Source organism: Schistocerca serialis, chromosome 10, assembly GCF_023864345.2.
Source record: "Schistocerca serialis cubense isolate TAMUIC-IGC-003099 chromosome 10, iqSchSeri2.2, whole genome shotgun sequence".
NCBI classification, from domain to species: Eukaryota; Metazoa; Arthropoda; class Insecta; order Orthoptera; family Acrididae; genus Schistocerca; species Schistocerca serialis.
This window is the reverse complement of record NC_064647.1, coordinates 233,644,967-233,669,869: the sequence shown is the minus strand read 5'-3', so window position 1 is coordinate 233,669,869 and position 24,903 is coordinate 233,644,967. Positions and strand designations below refer to the sequence as shown.

Below are 24,903 nucleotides of genomic sequence, written 5' to 3'. Positions count from 1 at the left end.
AATATTATGGAAATGGAAGAGGATGTAGATGAAAATGAAATGGGCGATATGATACTGCATGAAGAGTTTGACAGAGCAGACAAATGATAGCCTTGGGAGAGCCAGCCCTGACAAAGCACTACCATCTGGTGAGCAAGATATATGAGACAGGTGAAATACCCTCAGACTTCAAGAAGAATATAATAATTCCAATCCCAAAGAAAGCATGTGTTGACAGATGTCAAAACAACCGAACTATCAGTTTAATAAGCCATGGCTGCAAAATACTAACACGAATTTTTTACAGGCAAATGGAAAAACTGGTAGAGGCCGACCTGAAGATCAGTTTGGATTCCGTAGAAATGTTGGAACACGTGAGGCAACACTGAACCCACGACTTATCTTAGAAGATAGAGTAAAGAAAGGCAACCCTACCATTCTAGTGTGTCAGGAAGTTGTTTCTGAAAGTATTTGTATGGAGTGTAGCCACGTATGGAAGTGAAACGTGGACGATAAATAGTTTAGACAAGAAGAGAATAGAAGCTTTCAAAATGTGGTGCTACAGAAGAATGCTGAAGATTAGATGGGTAGATCACATAACTGATGAGGAGGTATTGAATAGAATTGGGGAGAAGAGAAATTTGTGGCACAACTTGACTAGAAGATGGGATCAGTTGGTAGGACATGTTCTGAGGTATCAAGGGGTCACTAATTTAGTACAGGAGAGCAGTGTGGAGAGTAAAAATCGCAGAGGGAGACCAAGAGATAAATACACTAAGCAGATTCAGAAGGATGCAGGTTGCAGTAGGTACTGGGAGATGAAGAAGCTTACACAGGATACAGTAGCATGTAGAGCTGCATCAAACCGGTCTCTGGACTGAAGACCACCACCACCACCACCAACAACAACAACAACAACACCAACACCTTTACTGCTGACGTGCGGAATTTCACAAATTGCGCACCTGAACAGTTCACAGATCCGCTTACAGAGGCCGCCCGGGTCAGCCCCTGGCGCACTATGGTGAGACGCCAAAGAAACAGTATTATTTCAGTGATCACAAACAAGTGCTCGGCCTGTTCTGTACCCTGTCTCACCATGTCTAGTCAATGTATTCAGTACCTGTATCTTATGTATTGCTCTATAAGGTATTATATTTTGCAAATTGTGCTTGTTCTCACTATAACAAACTCAGTGACGAGTGAGGATTTGTTTTCCCTGTGTGTTAAGTGTCAATGCTAAATCGACTGACAAAAATCTCGACTAACAAAAATCTCCACAGAAGAAATGCTCCAACGCATCACTGCCCACCAGCAAGCTTTTGCCAAACAACAGCCAGATTTCGCCACCACTCTCAGTCAAGTGGTATCTGCATGTTCGCAGCAGGTTGCTTTTTCGTCAGCACAATCGTTGCCCTTTACGGCATACAGTGAATCGGCTGAAGATTTGGACTGCTACGAGACATAGTTACATCAACATTTCCAGGTTTTTCCTGTGGGCGATGCAAACTTGTGTAGGCCTTTCTTTCTTTCTTTCTTTCTTTCCTGGCTTTTGCTGCACATGTATCAGCTGTTGTGTCAACTTGCACCTTTGCAAGAACCAACCAGCTTATCTCAACCTATTATTGTGACAGAACATGTCATAACATGTTGAGACGCTGTCGTAATTTTTGTCACTAGTACCCATCACAAATCCTATGCTGATCACATCGTGCACGGTGTTGTTATTCATCTGGCCGCGGATAGGGAAGTCTGCAAAAAAGCATTTCAATGTGATAATCTGACATTTAGGGATGTGCTCAAAATAGCATAGTCCTTTGAAGTGTCACAAGCTGCAGGCAATCAGACTACTGTGTGTGTGTGTGTGTGTGTGTGTGTGTGTGTGTGTGTGTGTGTGCGTGTTTGGGGGGAGATTGGAAGCTGCTCTGTCAACCCCTGTTTGGCACACTGCAAGTGTTCAGGATGACAGGGAAGCCATTGCAGCAATGCAACTTTCAACTCAGCGTTGCACGGGGCAGCGTCAGTTACGGCCACTGCAGCAACAGGCTGTGTCACAGCAGCAGCTGCGTGCCCCCTTCCGTTTACCCATACTGCTTCATCAAATACAAGTGTGCTTCATTCCCTAAGTGTTGGGCTGTTTGCAACAAGTGTCAAAAGGAAGGCACATTGTACTGGTGTGTAACTCCTCTTCAAATGTGGCAGACCAGTAGTATCTCTGCATGTGCACAGATACCACGCAAGCCACAGTATGGTGTGTGGCAGAGGGTACTTCGTACCAGTACTAGTCATTTCCTTTCCAGTTCCAATCACAAACAGAGCGAGGGAAAAACGACTGTCCATATGCCTCCATACAAGCCTTAATTTCTCATATCTTATCTTCGTGGTCCTTACGTGCAATGTATGTTGGCAGCAGTAGAATTGTGTGGCAGTCAGCTTCAAATGCCGGTTCTCTAAATTTTCTCGACAGTGTTCCTCGAAAAGAACATCACCTTGCCTCTGGGGATTCCCATTAGAGTTCCCTGAGCATCTCCACAACACTTACGTGTCGTTCGAACCTACCGCTAACAAATCTAAAAGCCCACCTCTGAATTGCTTTGATGTCTTCCTTCAATCTGACCTGGTACGGATCCCAAACACAGGGGCAGTACTCGAGAATAGGCTGCACCAGGGTCTATATGTGGTCTCCTTTACAGGTGAACCATTCTTTCCTAAAATTCTCCCAATAAACAGAAGTCGACCATTTGCCTTCCCTACCACAGTTCTCACATGCTCGTTGCATTTCACATCTTTTGCCCTGACATTTAACCAACTTGACTGTGTCGAGCAGGACACTAGTAATACTGTATCCGAACATTACACGTTTGTTCTTCCTACTCATCCACATTAATGTACGTTTTTCCACATTTAGACAAATGGGCATAAACTGTATCTCTACAATGACTGTCTCCCTGAATCAATTGTTCATTGACTTGAGTGGGTTTTATAAATTGCTAAAAATACAAGTGGACACAGGAGCTTCAGTGACTTTAGCAGACGCACAAATATACATGAACTTGGGCTCCCCTCCCTTCACATAGGTTTCACGGAAGTCGGTTAGCTACAATAAACAGTAAATTCCGATCTTAGGTCAGTTGTCCCCTCCCGTATCTTACAAATTTGTTGTTCACTCTCTCACCTTCCTGGTTTGTGGATCATTCCTATAATACAGACCTATTCGGGTTAGATGCCTTTAATGCTTTCGGTTTCTCCATTGCCAATGAGGTAAATTTAATGTCAGATCAAGTTCGTACCAGAAACTAGAGTCCATGTGCTCTGATTTTTCTTACTGTTTCCATTGGACTTGGCTGTGCTACCAGTTTTCAGGGCCCACATTATCATGAAAGAGTCTGACCACACTTGTTTTTCTTTTCAGGCCTAGCAGTTGCCTGTCGTGTTGCACAAATCTGTCGCAGCTGAATTTTAGATGGGTTGACATTGCTCAATGTCATTCGGCTTTTTTCTTCCAGTGAATGGGCTATGTCACTGGTCATCATTAAGAAGCTGACGCGTAAGCTTTGCCTCTGCAGTGACTTCAGTATCACGATAAAGAAAAATCCTGATAGATATAACCTTTGCCTCACTCTGATGAGTTGCTCACAAAATTATCAGGCAGCCACTACTTTTCTGAGATTGATTTGTCGGAAGTGTACTTCCAGCTCCCGTTGGGCGAGTCTACTGGCACCTTCTCATTGTCAATACACTTTTTGGCCTATACTGATATCAACACAAGCCTTTTGATGTTGCCAACATGCTAGCAATTTTTTGGAAGTTTTTTGGAACATCTGCGCCCATCTACATCAATTACCTCAATGATATTGTTGTTTTGGGTACTTCCACTGAAGACCACCTTAGCAATTTCCGATCACTGTTTTCCATTTTGCTGTCTGCAGGTCTCAAATGCAATCTTGTCAAATCTCAACTTTTTTCAGCAATCAACTGAGTACTTAGGTTTTGAGATTTCTCACACAGGGGTCAAGCCATTGTGTCACTATGGTGACACAACTGCGGCTTTGCCCTGGTCGACTTCCTTTAAGGAACTGCGTGCGCTTCTACATAAGTTGCGTACTACCGTAAGTTTTTATCGGACGTATCCACTGTTGCTCTCCCCCTGCACTCGCTTTTGTTAAAAATGTGCCTTTTTTCTGATCCCCAGCTTGTGACCGAGCTTCAATCTGTCCCATGTCTGGCCACTTTTCAGCCAGGTCAGCACCTCATTTGGCTACAGATGCCTCTCAGCACAGTCTCGGCATGGTGTTGACCTACAAATACACAGATGGGTCTGAACGGCCCATTGCTTACACTTCTAAGACTTTAACTCCCGCTCAGCACCAGTATTCTCAGACTGAAAAGGAGGCTTTAGTGATTGTGTTCACCCTAAAGAAATTTCATGCCTTCTTGTATGGTTCTAGGTTCCATTTAACCACAGATCACAAACTGTTGGTTGCTCTTTTTTAACCCTTCAGCTTCTGTACCAGACACGGCAGCACATAATTTGCAGTGGCAGGCTCTCTTCCTCTCCTGTTATTATTATCAACCCCATTACCGGCTGACAGGACAACACGCCCACGCCGATGCCTTATTTTGCCTTCTGATTAATAATAAAAATGGGGGTTCCTATTTAAAAAAATGCAGTTGATACCTGTTTGACCTATAACAACGCCATCTGGTGGGCCAACCATAGCGCTATCTGGTTTCCCCCTTCAAGCTAGACGAGTTTCGTTCTTTGTAGTTTTTTTGTTTGTTGCTTATTTCGTGAGATATTTGGCTCGGTCACTATCAATGGACCACCCTGTATCAATGAAAATTTGTGTTGGACAATGCACAGTACTTTTATATGTGAAAAGTCAATAGTGGCTTATATCTCCTTAGCCAGATCACAAAGACAGTTTCTGTCCAAAGACCAAGAACAGTATACTATGGAACTAATAACTATTTTTTTTTTTTTTTTTGCTATGGATTTAATTATGGGACTGTGCAGCTGATGCCCACATAAAAAGAATACTGCTGTTATACAAGAAAGCAATAAGTCTTATATGTGGACATAAAGGAATAACTGCATGAAAAGTTTGTGCAGAACACATACTTAACATGTATTCTTTATAATATTTAAATTAGTGACATTTTTATTAGTCAAGCAGGAACAATTATCAACTGTTGTGAGGTACATGATCACAACACCAGGAGAAAACAAAATTAAAAATGACAGATCACCATCAATGGCTTGATTTGGTATAACAGACCACCAAATGATCTAAGAACATGTACACAAATGACTTTAATTAAAATCTTTTCTCATACAAAAATGTTAGTACTCATTCACTGAATTTTGAAGCACTGCTTGTGATATGAACCAGTGGCATACCAGCTGTAAAGTAATAAATGTATAAAACAGATATCAGATCAAAGAACTGTAGTATGAAACATATTTTGTAGATTTATATGTCATTTTCCATGATTTGGTTAAGGTGTGAGACATTCACACAAATTATGAAATGGAACCTTAAGAGGATCTAGAAGCCAAGGCTCAATCATTTTGAAATGGATTGTAGGAACAAACTGGACACTACATCCAACAGTAGGCAAATAAAAGAGGATAGAGACGAAGGCTATAGTCTTTCTCTGCAGGTCAAGAAATCTTCTGCTTGATTGCCCTTACACAAACTTAAACTATAATTAATTTTGTGTTACTCTGATTTGCAGCTGACAGTGCATGAGCAAAGTAAATTGTATTCAAATGATACCTACATTTGTTTCTTTTGTTGATATGAGCACTTTTTTTTGCCCCCTCAAGTGATGAGCCAAAACTGATATTTCTATTTTTGAACCATAATATTTCGACAACCAATCTACCTTCTTTCCGACCAGACTGGCAACTACCATCAGTTGAGCACCAATATTTATACTGGAGTTTGAACCTTTATACCTGACACACCATTTATTGTGAATTTCTTTTCTATTTCATCAGAATTCAATGAAAGATACATCCACCCACAATATTTGACTGATGTACACTGCTAAGGTAGGAGTTAAACATCTTTCCCATGCCAAGATCATTGGGGGTAAGCCATAATCACCACAAATTAGACAACGATGCAACAGAAAATCAGCTGTTGCCTTGTTTAGAAATCATTCTGACATTTGTCTCAAATACTTCAGGAAAAACAGTTGTTTATGCTGCTGATCTTCCTTTCATCTTTCTCAATGATTCTAATAGTTTGTGCACATTATATGTCACATTAGCAACATTATGTTGCACACATCCAGATTTCAGGAGGTTAGCTCATCTCTAATGCAGGAAAGAAAACCTTCTATCTTTGTTGCTGGGGGCAATAACAGCTGGCACACTTCCATAAGAGTCTACTGATATTTTTAGAGACTCAATTAGCATTCATTAGGGCCTGAAATAGTGGGGTTCAGGTAACAATGGACTTCAATGTGGGAATCATCACGAACTGATGAGAAGGATAGCTTTCTAACAAACCTCGGTACACTGTTTACACTGTTTCTGTCACAGTTATTTCACTTGAAAAATGTTTTGCGTACAGAAATGAAAATGAGGGTGTTAACTGTAGACAAGTACATTTGATATTCAGTAGTCACCTAAGTTTTCTAATATTAAGGCAACTAATTTTAACTGGAAAACACTGAATTAACTGAGGTAATAAATGGTTAAAATATTCAATTGTGGCTTTAATAGTGCTTCATTTGATCATGCTGCAATATGCTTGATATTTTTATCCAGTGCACTGGATTATCCAATGCACTGGAAAACTAGAGCTTTTGTGTTTGTATATGTGATTACTTTCTATGAATTTTTAATGGAACTTTTGAATTTGTTTGTGAGAAGCTAGTCATCAGGCTAAAAGACAATGCAATGCACATTGCACCTCATAATGAATTGAAGAATAGGAAATCTTCTGCAGCCAAGATTGGCTGGTATTTTTATTTTATTTCATAATGACCAGTTTTGACAGAATATTGCAGTCATCATCGGATCTTTGGAATTTTTTATTGCGTGTATACATTCATCAATACAATGAGAGCACTTTCCATTCAAAGGAAATGACACCATGTTGGTTTGTCAAACACACACACACACACACACACACACACACACACACACACACACCACCACCACCACCACCAACAACAACAACAACAACACACATACCAGGAGTGGAGGGAAACAAATAGAAAGTGCAGTCATAGGCCATGCATATCACATGAAGAACTCAGTTCTTACTATGATGTGAGTGGGCTATGACTGCACTTTACCTCCACTCCAGACCACATAGTTGATACATATATATTTTATATGCTTGGCAAACCAACATGGTGTGGTTTCCTATGAGTGGTATGTGCTTTCATTCTATTGGTGGCATATATATATGTAAATAATAAATTCCAAAGATCTGATGATGACAGCAATATTCTATCAAAACCAGTCATTGTGAAATAAAATAAAAATACCACGCAATATTGGCGGCAGATTTCCTAAACAATGTCAGATCTGAAACTTCCTGGCAGATTAAAACTGTGTGCCCATCCGAGACTCGAACTCGGGACCTTTTGCCTTTCGCGGGCAAGTGCTCTACCAACGGAGCTACCGAAGCACAACTCACGCCCGGTACTCACAGCTTTACTTCTGCCAGTACCTCGTCTCCTACCTTCCAAACTTAACAGAAGCTTCTGTTAAGTTTGGAAGGTAGGAGACGAGGTACTGGCAGAAGTAAAGCTGTGAGTACCGGGCGTGAGTTGTGCTTCGGTAGCTCCGTTGGTAGAGCACTTGCCCGCGAAAGGCAAAAGGTCCCGAGTTCGAGTCTCGGTCGGGCACACAGTTTTAATCTGCCAGGAAGTTTCATATCAGCGCACACTCCGCTGCAGAGTGAAAATCTCATTCTGGAATGTCAGATCTCTTCCTGAAACACGTGCAACCTATATTCAAACACATTTCGGGCTCACATCCTGTCGTCTTCTTATTAATTGCACAATGTTTCGACTGGGCAGCTGCCAGTCACCTTCATGTGAGCTACTGAACACTGACAAAGACTTGCTCCGTTACGTCCTATATAGCGCGTTGCGAGTACTCCACAAGTGTCAGAATTCAAGCTGACAGACAGACCGCACTTCCTGGCAGCTGCGTCCTCACTGTTGGAACCGCATAACTCTGCTGTCCTCTGTGTTACCGCTCGCATTGGCCATTGGCACACACTGTCATCTCCGATTAGAAAAAATTGTGGAGGTGATGGGTTTACACACTGTCCAACAGGTAGCTGCTATCACAGTTCATCAGATTTTCTGCCAGGCCTATTTCCACAGATTCTTTAATAACGGAGTCCCAAAAAGATGTTGCTGTGGTCAGAGTGACAGTTCTACCATAATCTATTGAATGTCCATTCAAAATACAGTGTTTGGCAATAGCGGACTTGCTGGTTGCAAAAGGTGAGTGGAAATCTGATGTTCAGCGCAGTGTTCTTTCACAGTGCACATGGTTTGTCCTATGTAAGCCATACCACACTGACAAGGGATTTTGTAAATTCCCCGGCCTTCCACAATAACAAGTTGTTCTTTACCAATCCCAAAAGGTCTGCAATCTTAGATGGTGGACAGAAAATCACTTTCGCTTGAAATTTACAGAGGATTATTGCCAACTAAAGACAGAAAACCTAAAGATTTTGCTGGCATGTTCTCCTCTTTGTATGACTCTTGATTTTTAACTGACAGAGCCCATCAATCTGCTGGGTGAAATACCCATTCTTTCTAAACACTGTCTTTAGGTGCATGAGCTTTTCAAGCTAACTATCTACAGCTGCGACAATGTGAGCTCTGGGTACAAGTGTTTTAAGCACACTCATAGTTTGCAATGGTGATGGCAAGCTGATGCTGGCGAATGCAAGTCAGTATGAGTGAACTTGCAATAAAATGAATGCTCCAGAGTGTCATCATTCTTTCATCTACCTGAGACATCCAAGAAAGGCAGGCAACCATCTTTCTCTATTTACATGCAGAACCAAATTTTGTTATGAGTGGAGTTGAGGTGGTGAAGAAACTCAATTGTTTATCTTCTCCATGAGGCCACACTACTTAAAATACACATGTGTAACCTATATTATAATGAACTGTTACTGGTAGAACGTATGCAATCTAACTGTATGACCTGTGAAGGAAGGGATTAAATTGAAAGTAATGTAATCTGTACATACTACTGCCTATACCAAATATACTGTCTACTACTAAGTTACTTTTTACTGCGTAACTTGAGCTTGTATATAGCATTTAATTAGAAGTGAACTATATATTGTTAGTAATGACATGCTCGTACTATATGACTTTGATATCCTAGACAGAGTGAACACCAAGTGTAACAGCTCCCCAGTCTCTCAACAGTAATGTCAGTTCATATCAATAAATCTTTTTACATCCACATTTTTACAGACATAATTCAGTGTTAAAAAATACATCAAAGCAATTGTCACAAACATACTACAAGTATTTAAATAAAGTCTGGTCCTTCATGCAACACCCCCCCCCCCCTCCCACGCACCATTTAATCTATTCATTTATTCGTTAAGCTACAATAAAATAGAGTTACAGTGTGCATCACATCAGAAGTTAGTTCCGTTTACAACTGTTTTGCACATGCACTTGCACCAACTATCAGCAGACAATGAGATTTAGACTTCCTCCAGATGCATTGCCATGAACTATGGACAGCAGCAAGTGCTTACCTTCAAACTGAGCTAAGCCTGTACTGCAGTATTACTTAGCAAGGTGAACTACTTACCCAGTCATAGTGGGAACTAATTCGGTCATGTGATCAGTTACCATCACATTATAGTTCCAAACAGCACACACCGTTACATCCTAGCAGGAGCACAAGAAAATGATCATGGAAAATACACTGAAGAGCCAAAGAAATTAGCTCACCTGCCTAACATCGTGTCGGGCCCCTCTGAGCATGCAGATGTGCCACAACACGATGTGGCATGAACTTGACTAACGTCCGAAGTAGTGCTTGAGGGAATTGACACATGAATCCTGCAGGGCTGTCTATAAATCCATAAGAGTATGATGGGGTGGAGATCTCTTCTGAACCCCACGTTGCAAGGCATCCCAGATATGCTTAATAATGTTCATGTCTGGGGAGTTTGGTGGCTAGCAGAAGTGTTTGAGCTCAGAAGTGTGTCCCTGGACTCACTTTGTAGCAATTCTAGATGTGTGGGATGTCGCAATGTCCTGCTGGAATTGCTCAACCCATTCGGAATGCACAATGGACATGCATGGATGCAGCTGATCAGACAGGATGATTATGTAACCTGACAGTCATATCTTGATGTATCAGGGGTCCCATATCACTCCAACTGCACACAACTCACACCATCACAGAGCCTCTGCCAGCTTGAACAGTCCACTGCTGACATGCACAGTCCACAGATTCATGAGGCTCACTCCATACCTGTATAACTCAATACAATTTGAAATGAGACTCGTCCGACCAGCCAACAATCCAATGCTTGGTGTTGAGGGGCTCACGTGAGGTGTAAAGCTTTGTGTTGTGCGGTCATCAAGGGTGCACGAGTGGGCCTTTGGCTCCAAAAGCCCATATTGATGATGTTTCATTGAATGGATCGCACGCTGACATTTGTTGATGGCCCAGTACTGAAATCTGCAGCAATTTGCAGAAGAGTTGTACTTCTATCATGTTGGACAACTCTCTTCAGTTGTCGTGGGTCCCATTCTTGCAAGATCTTTTTCCAGCCACAGTGATGTCAGAGATTTGATGTTTTACTGGATTCCTGATATTCACAATACATTTGTGAAATGGTCGTATGGGAAATTCCCCATTTCATCGCTGCCTTGGAGATGCTGTGTCCAGTTGCTCTTGCACCGACTGTAACACCACATTCAACCTCACTTAAATCTTGAGAACCTGCCATTGTCGCAACAGTAACGATCTAACAACTGCGCCAGACATTTGTTGTCTTATACAGACATTGCTGACTGCAGTGCTGTATTTTGCCTGTTTCTCTGAATTTGAATACACACACCTATACCAGTTTCTTTGGCACTTCAGTGTATCTGCGTCATGACAACTTGCAGTTAAGTAGTTTTATTTTGTTGAATATATAGATAAATGCATTAATAGACAGCAGTTTATGTGATATTATGAACAGTAAAAAGAAATATCATCTTCACAGCTTTTGTTCCACAGGTGGGGACTTCTGGTCTCGGAAAGAAACCATAAAAAGTTTTATGTACAGGATTTTATTTTAAAAGATGCCAGAATGAAAGAGTCATTATGTATGCAAGGGACAAAATACTTGTAAAAAGAGCATACTACATTAGAGTTCATATGAAGAAATGAAGTTTCACATTTAAAGTGGCCAGTGGCTTATTTAGATGAACAGAGGATTCATATAGACCACACTTTGAACAGATGTTGCACAATGCAAAGAGTATTGTCAAACAACATAGCAAGGAAATGTGTCCTTATTGTTATCGCAGAATTTTGTTTCGTGTTCACTTCTCCTATATGATCATAACGGACATTTAGGACTGCCACGTACAAATCAACAGACAAAAATTAAAAGTACACAGAGACAATCAAAGCCCTACAACTTCCAGCATTGAGGAACACCAACCTTCTCTTTATTCCACTGACAAAATTTTGCAAGAAAATGGTTCCCTCTCGACTGCTGCCGTACACTCTGGACCTCAATGCTAGGCACATTGTAACTTGTGAGTGTGGTATATGACACTGCTACATGACGCTGCTATCTAAGATAGAGTCAAGAGCAAGTGTCAAGCTCTCCCCACTCTCATAACAATCATGTCACTTTATGGTCAACAAATTTTTCTGCACTCACTGCAAAAAATATGATCCATAATGAATCATAAGTTTTTTAATATGATCCATATTCATAAGCCATCAAGCATCTTGCCATCTACCTGACACAATAATGGCCGAGGCTTTTGCTGCTAATAAATAAAGTGACTTGTTAGCTAGCCCAGAAATGTCACTCTGGTGACTTGGGTGTCCATTTAGCTGCTTTTGTATCCAAGCGGCTTTTCAGTTGGTCCTAAAGGCTAAGTGGGCCTCCTTCCAGGCCTTTCCAGCAGAGAAAAATTTGAAGTGGTCAAAAACCCTGACACCTCAGTGTTACTAACCAAAAATGTTAACCACTAGATTATGTGGTCAGATTGCTTTTTGTGCTGTGATGTTAGCTTTTACTGTGAAGAGCAGAAAGGCCAAGGATTATGCCCAAAAAAAGTGTGTGATGACTACTGAAAGACAGATATTTTGATGCACGAGGGAATATTCAAACGAAGAGTAGGCATTGCCATTCACCACTGAGACAGCAGATGACAAATCAACAAACGTAAATGCGGAAACTAGCAACATCACTCGGATAGTAGTTTTATGGATTTGGACAGCGAAAATCGTGAACAATCAAGGTGAGCCATATTGTATGCCCTATTTCTGTTCTTGTTCTAACGGGCACTTAATTTATTAGTGCATACAGAAACGTAGCAGGTATCAGTAGTCCACTTGGAAGAATAGTGGTGTGTATGCTATACCCACCTCCACTCCCCACTTCTCGGACATAAACACAATGGTGCTGTCATCCTAGATATGTAACCAGTTCGCTTTTCTTGTTCATAGCAATATTTTGTCGTTAATGTTGTTGGTGTTACCGTCGTCCTTAGTCCAAAGACTGGTACGATGCAGCTCTCCACACACTAGTCTTCCCTGATCAAGCCCCTTCATCTCTACACAACTACTCCAAACTTAATTCGAACCTGGTTTCTGTACTCACACCTCGGTCTCCGTCTACAACTTTTAGCTCTCACATTTCTTTCTATTAAAATCCGATAATTCCTTGATGCCTCACAATTTGTCGTATCAACTGATTCCTTCTTTTAGTCTAACTGTGCCATAAATTTCTTCTGTTCACTGCTTGTTTCACTATTCTTCATCCAACCTACCAATCTAATCTTCGGAGCTACCAATCAAATTCCATTAATTATGATCTTTGCACCTACACTTTGTAAGGTCGAGCTGTCTTCTAATATGTATAAAACAGACCATTTCTCATGCACACTTTTCGTTGTGCCGCAGTCCCTACCTGCCTTCGTACTCCCAGCCGACGAGCTTGTCACAGGCCGCAGGCTCCGGTTTCCCACTCGGATGCAGCTGCTCCCAGGTCAGGGATGTGAGGTCCAGCCGGTACAGGCCGTTCGTGTTGTTGTTACGGTCATCGGGAGTGTCAGTTGTGTACCCTGCAAGCAATGCAAAACCTGCTCCCTTTCACAAAGTGGCCTCTCAAACACACCGCTGTGACTACCAATAAGAATATCAGATAGTAGATAGGAAACAAAAGATTACAAACAAAAGACAATGTAAGAATCTTACTTCCACTTGTAGGAGAGCTATTCTTAAATTAACCTCAGATTGATGTTCAAAAATAAACAAATGCTTGTAGCCTCATAGTACTTATGCTATTAGAAAAGAAAACTTTGAGGGTCACATTGCACCAGCTCTCAGTTGTGTTCGTCAGTGTGTGACAGGCAGGCAACTAAAATGAACAGTGTCACTGTGTTCTCCAACCAGTTGCCACTATGTTCTGTCATTCGCTTCCGAGTCAATGCCACCGAGATTCGTGAGCAATTGTGTCAGGTGCGTGGTGGTGGGGGTACGAGAGGTGCAAAAAATTTGGGTCTTTTCACAAAGATGTGCACAATGAAAAAAGTCGAGAAAGACATTCAGATGTGACTGATGAGCTATGTAACATGAAGACAAAATTGCACGTGTGAAACATTGGTTCACAATTACCAAACTTTGTTAAGATGAGACTCAAATTTCAAGGACAACCCTCTTTAACACTGTCACAAAGGGGTAACTGATGTTCATAAAACTGAAAGAACTGGTTCACGGCTTTACATTCTTGCAGTGCTACTATGAAGAGTAGGAGCAATTACTGAACAGAATCGGAACTGGAAGTAGATGCAGCACATGAACTCTGAAACTAAGGAAGAGTAGGAAGAGTCCAAACATTGGATGCACACTCATTCTCTCAATAGGCTTAAAAGATTCAAGCAGATGTTGTCAAATCACAAAAAAATCATTACAGTTTCTGGATTACAAAGAAATTCAGATGTAGATGTAGAATTCTGACAACAGATTTCATGAGAATAACATGTAAGAATACTGTGACATAACATATTTGTGAGACTCTTCTGAAATCCAGAGATCTTTCCAAAACAAACAGCAGAGTGTGATTACCGAAGGAATCTTTCTCCATCGTGACAATGAAAGACCATATACTTGAATTGAACAAAGGATACACTGAAAACTTTTCGAATGGAAGATTTTTTAACATCCTCCCTACAGTCCAGACATGGCAACAAGATGAATGTGTATTTGGCTATTTGTCACTTCACAACTGACAATGAGCTCGAGTACACTGTCAAAAAATGGCTGAAGCACCGCACCATTGTTTGATGAATGGATAAAGTAGCCAGTGTCACAGTACAACAAATGTTTGAATTTGAGTGGCGACTACGTGGAGAAGTAATGTCAACGATTGTGAACAGTTTGTACACAAAAAATAATTTACCAATTTCTTTCTTTTTTTAATAGCCAATAAGAGATTAATTTACGAATAGCATGCAGTTAAGGTTTAAGTGTAGGTGCTTTACCATAGCATTTTTTGGTCCTGCAGGTAAAGTGTCCAATGCGCAACTGGGAGATGTGGATGACTACCGTGAAGTGACAGGAATGGACAGAGTGAAACTAGTGCCGGCAGTCTGCTTTTCTGCTGAAGTACTCGAGGTCGCCAAACCTAATGACAGCATCTGACATACATACTGCCACCGACAGGTTATGATGACACAACTGACACTGTATACAGCAGATGCATTTTTTCATTACATACAATTTGAAATTATACAGTATTTGAAATATGGATAATGTTACTTATTTTGTGTTCAATGGTTTATGCAAACTAATCTATGAAACACAAAGAAATTAAAGACATTAGTTGCCTGTGGGCACTGATTTATATCAATGGAGCCAGTTGAAAATTTGTGCCAGATCGCAATCGAAACCTGGGTCTCCTGCTTACTACGCAGTTGTGCTGCCATCTGTACACAACTGTACAGACTACTCTAGCATGCCTCCCATCAGACCAAAATTCTCAACTTATACCGCACTCTAATGAAGTAGTGCACATGCTGATCAGCCTCTTTACTCGCAGCATCCTGCCAATTCCCGCAATAGTCTGAGCTCAGTAAGCATCTGCACTGAAGTGACACTGGTCTCATTGCTTTTATTACACGTATGTGATGTCTGTTCTTTTGGACATGTTAAAAAGACCAGACATCACTAATGCTGCAGTAAAGAGGCTAATGAGTAGGGGCGCAACATCAGTAGTGTGTGGTGTAAGTCAAGAATTTGGGTCTGGTGGGAGGTGTGCTATAGTAGTCCGTATCGCTGTCGTGACCACTGTGTCTGGGTGGTGTAGTGGTCAACTTTGTGTCTTGACTGATAGTGGCACCCGGATCAAAATGGTGTCTGTTATTTCAGACATCTCTGAAAGACCAGACAGACAGACAGACAGACAGACAGACACACACACACACACACACACACACACACACACACACACAAAATGGACAATGAAGATGATACTGACACTAAGGAACACATACGCCCTTACAATAAATGGTGTTTCTGTCATGATAAGACAACTTTTCATGCATGACAAAGATGGGCAAATGTTGCCATAGGATAAAAAAAATGCAATCTACAAATGAGGGGCAGTTGAATCAAAACCAAGTACCCGTCACAACGGTGCCATGGAATGGTTCCATTCAAAAGTAATCACCACATGGGTTATGACATTTATCTCACTGGGAGACTAGGTGATCAAGTCCTGTTTCATAGAACACGGTTGGCCGCTAACAGATCCACAACCGCATCCACTCTTGCACTTCCTCGTCTGACTGAAACCGATGTCCACGCGTGTCTTTCTTCAAGTCGGCAAGGATGTGAAAATCACATGGTGAATGATCAGGGCTGAATGGAGGATGCTGCAATGTTTCCCAACCAAATTGATGAAGCATAGCCTTCGTCTGATTGGCAGTGTGGGGGCGAGAATTATCATGCAACAGAATTTTCTGTCTGACAGCATTCCTGGCTATTCTGACTTTATTGCACATCAAATTTTCTGCAAAGTGTCTCCTTAGTGCTGTGCATTGATTGTGGTTCCACACTTGAGTAAGTCAACAAGCAGAGAATCTCTTCAGTCAAAGGAGGTGATCATCGTGGCCTTACCAGAACTTGTGTGAACAGCTTTGGATTTATCTGACAGAGGAGACATGGGATGTTTCCACATTTGGCTCTGCCATTTTCCCTCGGACTCAGAATAGTGACACAACATAGGTCACGATGACATCATCTTTTGACTGCTAGGGCCCTCTGCTAATCAAGCTCCTTGAGTGTGGAGCTACAATCAATGTGCAGTGCTACGAAGACACTTTGCAGAAACTGCAACATGCCACAGAGTTAGAATATCTAGGAATGCTGTCGGATAGAATCACCCCATTGCATGATAACGTCCGCCCCTACACTGCCAACTGGACGAAGGTTATGTTTTAGCAGTTTGGTTGGGAAACATTGCAACATCCTCCAAACAGCCCTGATCTTTCATCACGTGATTTTCACATCTTTGGCAACCTGAATAATCATGTGTGGATGTCTGTTCAGTTGAACAAGTTTACTAACAAGTGTAATTATATTCAAAACATTTCAGGCAATAATAAATTTTAGCACTGGTCTTGCCTTAATAGAAATCTTGTTTTGAGTATTTGCTTACATTCTTACAGGGAGTTAGCAACTTTTTAGCTCAACAGATTAAAGTTAATCAGCAGGCTTGATATAAATTTATTTGTTCACTGCCTTATAATACACTGCTGCAGGCAAAATGCAGCTCCACTGTGAATGCTGTTTTCGAACACAGGATGAGATGGCTGACATTCATAAGCAGCTGGAAATTGCCTTATTATTGTCAAATGATTGGCAGCTGCTGCAAATTGATGTGTTGGAAGAGCTCCTGAGAATTGTGTACCTGTGATACTGGTACCAGAGGTGCCGTAAGTACGGTCCTCTCCTGTGGATCCTTTCTCCTCTGCAGAAAGTACAGCATCTGTCATTACTTGCCCATGTGACTGCAAGTGGTATGTCAATAGTACACCTACGTGTCCTGTACAGGGTGGACAGGGACCAGGAAGGACTTAAGTTGTTGTACCAATCCCCCTAACCAACAAGTCTGAGGTGCTGTGTTTCACTGAAACTGGAACTGAGTCAGTGGGACTCACTTCACACATTTTGGGGAAACCTGTTATGTCCAGTGTCAGGAGGGGGCAAATGCAAAAGAGTTGGGGGGTCTATTAATCATCAGTAGTTCAAACATATGGCAAATGATGGTATCACTTAGGGAAATGGCAGAAAGGAACAGGAAAGGACACCACATGCACTCAGCATGGGCACCGCATTCAACATGTTGAAAAGGCTATTCCAGCAGGCACTGATGCAACAGGGTGTAACCAAATGTAGATTGTGGCTCATGTTGGAACAAACAATGTCTGTCGTCTGGGCTCTGAGGTCATAATTGGGTCATTCCAGCAACAGGCAGAGAAGGTCAAGAAGACCAGCCTTGCGCATGGAGTTACAACAAAGTTCACAATTTGCAGCATTGTCCCCAGACCTGTTCATGGCCCTTTGTTTCTGAGTCGAATGGAAGGACTGAACCAGGGACTACGAAGGTTCTGTGACAAGCTAGGAAGCGACTTCCTGGACTTGTACCTTAGGGTTGAGAAATGTAGGATCCCCTGAAATGGGTCAGGTGAGCACTACACATCATAGGCTGCTACTGAGGTAGCTGACTGTGGGTGTGGTGCACACAAGGGGTTTTTAGATTAGGTGACTCTTCGTTCAGTCCAGATAACAATAGCTGTAGGAAACAAGGAAGTATCAGTTGAAGATTGAAAGAAATCCCAGCCACAGGTGAGAGAATTAAAGTCCTAATGGTAAACTGCTAAAGCATTCACAACAAACAGCCAGAGTTTGAAGCACTCATGAAAAGCAGTGAAGCTCACATAATAGTAGGCACAGGAAGCTGTTTGAAACCCGAAATTGACAGATTTTGGGGGAAAATAAAGTGTATACCAAAAAGATAGGCAAATGAGAAAAGGAGCTTGTGTATTTGTCGCAGTACGCAAGAAAGTCAGATCCACTGAGATAGAAATTGAAGTTGCATGTTAGAATGTTTGGGCAAGGCTTAGTATCAGGGGTGTGCAAAAATGATAACTGGATCCTTCTATCACCCACCACACTCATCTCCTATTGTAACCAAAAACTTTAGAGAAAACTTCAGTTCACTTGCACATAAGTTCCCCAATCATACTGTAATCATTGGAGGAGACTAGTCATCCAACAATCAATTGGGAAAATTACAGTTTCATTACTGGTGGGTGTGATAAGACATCCTGTGAAACATTACTAAATTCCTTCTCTAAAAACTACCTTCAACAGATAGGAACACCACTCTTGATGGAAAGGTATTGAGCTCTTTTAAGATGTCCACATTGAAACTGGTATCAGTAACTATGATGTGGTTGTGGCTACTATCACCACCGAACTGCAAAGGACAACTAAAAGAAGCAAAAAGATATATATGTTCAGTAAACTGATATATATGTTCAGTAAACTGGATAAAAAATTTGAAGTGTCATATCTCAGTGAGGCACTTGAAACTTTCAGCACAGGGCAGGAGAATGGAGAGGAACTATGGCTCAAGTTTAAAATTGTAGCTGAACCCCTGCATGGATATGTACCCAGCAGAATAGCTCATAATGAGGGGAGAACCTCCATGATATACAGTCACAATAAAGAAACCTCCACAGAAACAAAGATTACTGCTTAACAGGTGTAAAACAAAGTGTAGCACTATAGAAAGAGAGGCTGAATGAAACGTATTTGGCTGTCAAGAAAGCAATGCGTGATGCCTTCAATGGCTACTGTAGCAGAATATTGTCAAATGACATATCACAAAATCCCAAGAAATTCTGGTCGCATGAAAAGGCAGTTAGTGGCAGCAAAGTTTGTGTCCAGTCCCTAACAAATGAAACAGAAACTGAAATTGAGGCTAGCAAAGCAAAAGCTGAAATGTTTAACTACATTTTCAAATGTTGCGTTACAAAGGAATACCCCGATTTTATCCTCCTAACACTGAAAAGATGAATGAAATAAGTATTAGTGTCAGTGGTGTTGAGGAACAGCTTAAATCTCTAAAACTGAACAAAACATCAAGGCCCAATGGAATCTGTCAGATTCTATACTGAATTTGTGGCTGTGTTAGCCAGTCTCCTGACTACTCTGACTGGCAAGAAAAAACACAACACCCAATAAATGATGTGTAATCATTGTGTAATTATTTAATTGAAGTGAAGCACTTCAATCAAATTTTTGAGAAGGGATATGTTAATTGTGTTGTGTTGTGAGAAAACAATGACCTGTTGATTGTTTATTGCACTAGTTTCAATCGATGTTTCCCGCGCAACCTGGAAAACACATCATTGAATGTGAATGAGTAATGTTTACCCGCTCTTGTACTGTTTATTGTTGTACCCTGAATTGTCCCCCTTTCAATTATACGTTTTTGTAGGATCTGGGAACATATTGGCTGGACAATACAACAATAGGATCAAGTGTTGTTCACCAATGAGTTGCAATATGGCTTCTGACAACATGATGGAAGAGGGAGGGCATGGTGAAGGCCACGGAAAAGGTATTCCCCTGGCACATTCTAATGCAAAACGCCTTTCAGGGTGGTTCTGTGATGGTGTGGGCAGGAACCAATACCGCTGAAAGGACAGATTTGGTCTTCGTAGTGCACGGAAGCCTTACCGCACATTGTTACATGGAGGAAATTCTTCTGGAGCACGTTGTGCTTTTGGCTCCATTTATTGGTGATGATTTGACATCAACGCACGACAATGCATGCCCCCATGTTGCGAGAATTGTGTAAGAGTTCTTGGATGAAACAGGGATTCATGCTATGTTTGGCCTGCTCAAAGCCCTGATCTGGACCCTACTGAGCATGTTGGGGAGAAGAGCCCATCAGTACTATTCAGAGACCCTACAGGATCTACGGAACAACCTCCTGGAAGGATGGGATATGATTCATTAACAGGACATTACCACATTAATCAGGAGCATGCCTGAAAAGCTGAATGCTGCCATTGGTGGAAGAGGTGGGAAGACACAGATTTGAAGATGTGAACAGTGGTCTCCGAGACTGTCTCCAAGGTCTGTGAAGAAAAATGTGAAGTGTATAACATCAAAACAAATGATCATTACCTTTATTAGCTTAAAAAAAATTTCCTTGAAGTGTGCATCTCTGGTATAATTTGTTAAACTTGTTTATGATTGTCTTACTTTTTTCATTCTTGGACACCTTGATGGAACCATACCCCAATATTCCATCATAAGATAGTGTATTAATTTATAAAAGTGTCATAAATTTAAAATAAATTTCAGTTTTTGTAAGAAACTTAAGTGTTGTGTTTTTCATGCCGATCGGTGTATAATCTATTGTAGATTGCTTGAATAAGAAACCATGCCCACTTCTTGGAAAAAAGCACTGGTCACATGTCTACAAGAAGGGAAGTAGAAGTCATCCACAAAAACATGCCCACTTCTTGGAAAAAAGCACTGGTCACATGTCTACAAGAAGGGAAGTAGAAGTCATCCACAAAACTACCACCCAATATTCTTGATATTGATTTGTTGTAGAACCTTAGAACATATTATGGTCTCAAATACAATGAAGAATCTTGAACAGAATGACCTCCTTAATGTCAACCATGGATTCCGAAAACATTGATCATGTGGATCTCAACTCACACTTTTCTCACATGATATACTGAAAGCTTTGGATCAAGGCAGTCAGGTTTTGGATTAAGGCAGTCAGGTAGATGCAGTACGTCTTGATTTCTGAAAAGCATTTGACTCAGTCCACACCTACGCTTATTGTCAGAACTAAGGTCACATGGTTTATTAAGTGAAATTTATGACTGGATTGAGGACTTTCTGGTTGAGAGGATGTAGCTTGTTATCTTGGTGGGAGAGTCACTGCCAGTGCTTGGCATATTTTCCCTTTTGAAATAGATTGATCAAAGAATCAGCATTACGTTTTGCTTGAAAATGGAATAAAATGCAGCACTGCATTCGAAATGTTGACTGTGGCATTTGGCAAATCTGCTTTGGGTACGACAAGAGTATATGAGTGCTATAAACATTTCAAAGAGGGTTAAAAAGACAAAGATGACAACTGACCTGGATGCCCTAGCACATCAATTACTGACATCAATATGGAAAAAAGTATAGAAAATGGTTCTGGAAAATCACCATCACGGAGGCTGCATATGATTTTGGCATATCCTTTGGCTCATGTAAGCAATTTTTTTGGATGTTTTGTGCATGAAATGTGTAGTAGCAGCAAAGTTGTTGAATTTAAACCAAAAAGGTTGTCACGTAGATGTAACTCAGGAATTGCTGAATGAAGCTGATAATCACACAGAACTTCCAAGGAAGGTCGTAACAGGCAACAAAACATAGGTATAAAATCATATGACGTCAGAACCGAGACCCAATCATCCCAATAGAAACTACCTGAAGAGCCAAGACAGAAAAAAAAATTTGACAGGTTCGATTACAAGTGAAGGTTCTTATCACTGTTTTCTTCAATTTCAATGAGATAATGCATCCTGAGTTCCTGCCTTATGGCAGTACCGTTAGTAAGTTTTGTGCCAATTGGAAGCTATCTGAAGAAAACAACCAGAGTTGTGGCAAAACCATTCGTGGAAATTGCATCACGATAATGCTCCTGCTCACGCCTCAATGTTTGTTCACGATTTTTAAGGAATTCCTGAATACGGTGCCCTGAGACTTCTTTCTGTTCCTGAGATGAAATAGAACCATGAAAGAAGGTCTTTTGCCACCACTAAGGACACAAAAACAGAACTGCTGAAGGAGCTGAACAATGTAAGAAAAAGTGAGTTCCAGAATTGCTTCTGAGGTTGGAAAACGCACTAGCACAAATGTATTGTACCTGGGGGGGGATTACTTTGAAGAGTACAAAGTTGTTGTTGATGAATAGAGATTCTTTAGGAAAAACAAATATTACTGTTATTGCCAGGGTTGCACAGTATCACTGCGGTAAGGTGGGTCGATGTGGAGACGTGGCAGAAGAGAGCGATCACGTTTGGACGTACCCTCGACCACACGACAAAGGATGTAGTCCGATTTGTTGGTGCATCGACGAGGACTGTCCTGCGTATCTACAACAAATAACGCACCACTCGCAGCCACATAATGTGGCATAAGAACAGTAGTCATAAGAAGGCCGTAAGTGACAGAGACAGAAGACGAGTGTCACATCTTGTTAATGACAATCAGTTTCAAACATGACGGGACTTGTCACAGTCAGTGACTGCCGTTTCCGAGGTTATGTTACAAAGGCACTTTTGGAGTTAGGTACCTCACCACAGGGCACACAGCTGCACATCTTCAGTGATCCAAACAATACAGAAATATGGAAGTAGCTGACAGGAAGTGTATAGTGTGTCTGACAGGTCACAATTTTGTCTCTTTCAACAGACGTGAGGGATCGAGTGCAGCGGTGGCCCACTGAAGTGTTTAACCCGAGGTGTGTTGAAGTTGTAGTTCAGGCCAGACAAGGTTCAGTGACGTTCTTGGTATGTTTCTCATGGTGTTACTTGGGCCCACTCATTCAGATTATCTTGAACTCAGAAGGGGCTGTTTATTTTAATCTCTGAGACGAGGTGTTGCACTTTTTCCCACATCCTCTTTATGAGTATGCTGAGGACACTCCACTCTCCCAGTGTGACAACAGATGCATCAGCAAGGTTGCACACATAAGTTCCCAGTTTGACAGACACCCAGCTACCCTATCGTACCTTGACTGGCCAGCTGAATCACATGATCTTAATGTCGTGGAAACTATCTGCCACTATTTGTAACTGCAGGTGATACACAGCAATCGACAATCCCACAATTAGGTACTTCTACACAATCTGATTAACAATTACTGGCTTCAGCTGGATACAGCATACCTGACAAAACTTGTGGTTTCGCTTCCTCACTGAACGGAGGTGGTTATCAAGACTCAAGGTGGTGTTGCACAACATTAACGTGATGTCACATGTGGACGATTAATTTTTTGTTTTCGGTGTTTAAGTTTTACTGGGAAACAAGGGAAGGAAGATAAGGATTTTATCTACACAGTAAGAACAATTGATTTTATTGCTTTATTTATTGACAATGCATGTTACACCTAATACGAAACATCATCAGATTGACCCGTATAGTGATGTAAGTGGGATTTTGGGTGCCATGAACACCTGATGACCTAGCAGGTCTTTGTAGAATAGACCAGTGGATACAAGGCAGGACCAGTTCTGTACACAGTCCGTCACATGGTGAATATGCTGGAGGCGCCATTCTTTGTTCTCTGTACTGAGCGATATTTAAGTTCAGTCCAGCAACAGTGTACCAGACCTGAGGATGAAGAACAGTGGCTCCAGTGTATTTATTATGTGATGGACTATGTACAGGCCTGATCTTGCCTGGTATCCACCAGAATACACTACACAGACATGCAAGGTCACTGGATGATACACTTTTAACATAAGATGTGAGCTTATACTTACTTTAATTTATTTTACTATATATTACGATGGCAATCAATTTTTACTGATGCATTAATTGTGGAACCTAAAATCCCACTTACCAACAATATATTGGTCAATCTGAAGATACCTTGTATTAGACGAAACATGCATTGTGAATAAATAACGTAATAAAATCAATCCAGCAACTGAAACTGTTGTTTCCACCACATTCTGCATATTTGTTGCAACACCAACATATGATGAAGTGGAAATCCTTTTACTGATTTATTATACCTTTGATGATGAGGTCATTATAGACATAGTTCAAGCTTAAATTGGTTAACGAAGGGGAAGGAAATCAGTCATGTACTTTCCAGAGGAATCAACTCAGAATTTGCCTTAATTGATTTACAGAAACCAAATAAAAACTACACCTGGATATCCAGAAGGCGATACCAACTGACACTATTTATCAGAGAAGTAAGATTCAAGGAGTCTCAATAACCACCTGTCGTGTAAACATGTGCATATTATTCTAGACTTTTAAGTTTCTATTAACAGCATCTGTTAGTGTACCCAAGACAGAAGAGAAAATCAACTGAACATTGGGTAAAGCATGAATAATTGGAACAGGACTGACAGGTAGACAAATTTAAAGATACAGATGAACAAGACAGAAGAGGAAATCAACTGAACACTGGCTGAAGCATATATAATTGGAATAGGACTGAAGACAAATAAATTTAAAGATACAGATGAGTCTTTAGCTTTAGTAATTAAAAAACATGAATGTCTATCATTGGGTTGAGGACAGGGATGATCAAAAGGCATCTGCACAGGTGCCGAAGTAACGAAAGGTCACTCCAAACTCTCGATCAGGAGTAAAAAGTGTGGTTTTCTGACTCAAACATTTTTCAAAATTAGATTCGTGTTCAGAACTTCGGACACAGTAGAGACAATTGTGAAAAGAAAAAAATGTATAATGTTTTATTATTTCTGTTATTATTAGGAAGGCTGTTGCTGTTAATCTTTGCTTGGAGATCCAACTGTTTCCGAATTCTGTCAGATCTGTAGCATTTCTCATTAGGATGGACTGCAGCAAATCTAGTTCCATAAATATGTGCAGCA

The 24,903-nt window shown here is 41.0% G+C and overlaps 1 protein-coding gene across 4 annotated transcripts in view; it reads right to left on the bottom strand.

Moving 5' to 3' along the window:
• Window positions 1–24,903, bottom strand: part of LOC126425272 (kelch domain-containing protein 2-like) — a 114,225-nt gene that overhangs the window by 41,841 nt on the left and 47,481 nt on the right. For 3 of the 4 annotated variants that reach the window (XM_050088239.1, XM_050088241.1, XM_050088242.1), the window contains one exon: window positions 13,146–13,317. In XM_050088239.1, the coding sequence (XP_049944196.1) occupies window positions 13,146–13,317 (172 nt within the window). The remainder of the gene's footprint in view (window positions 1–13,145; window positions 13,318–24,903) is intronic. The other variant, XM_050088240.1, reaches the window with a different exon arrangement.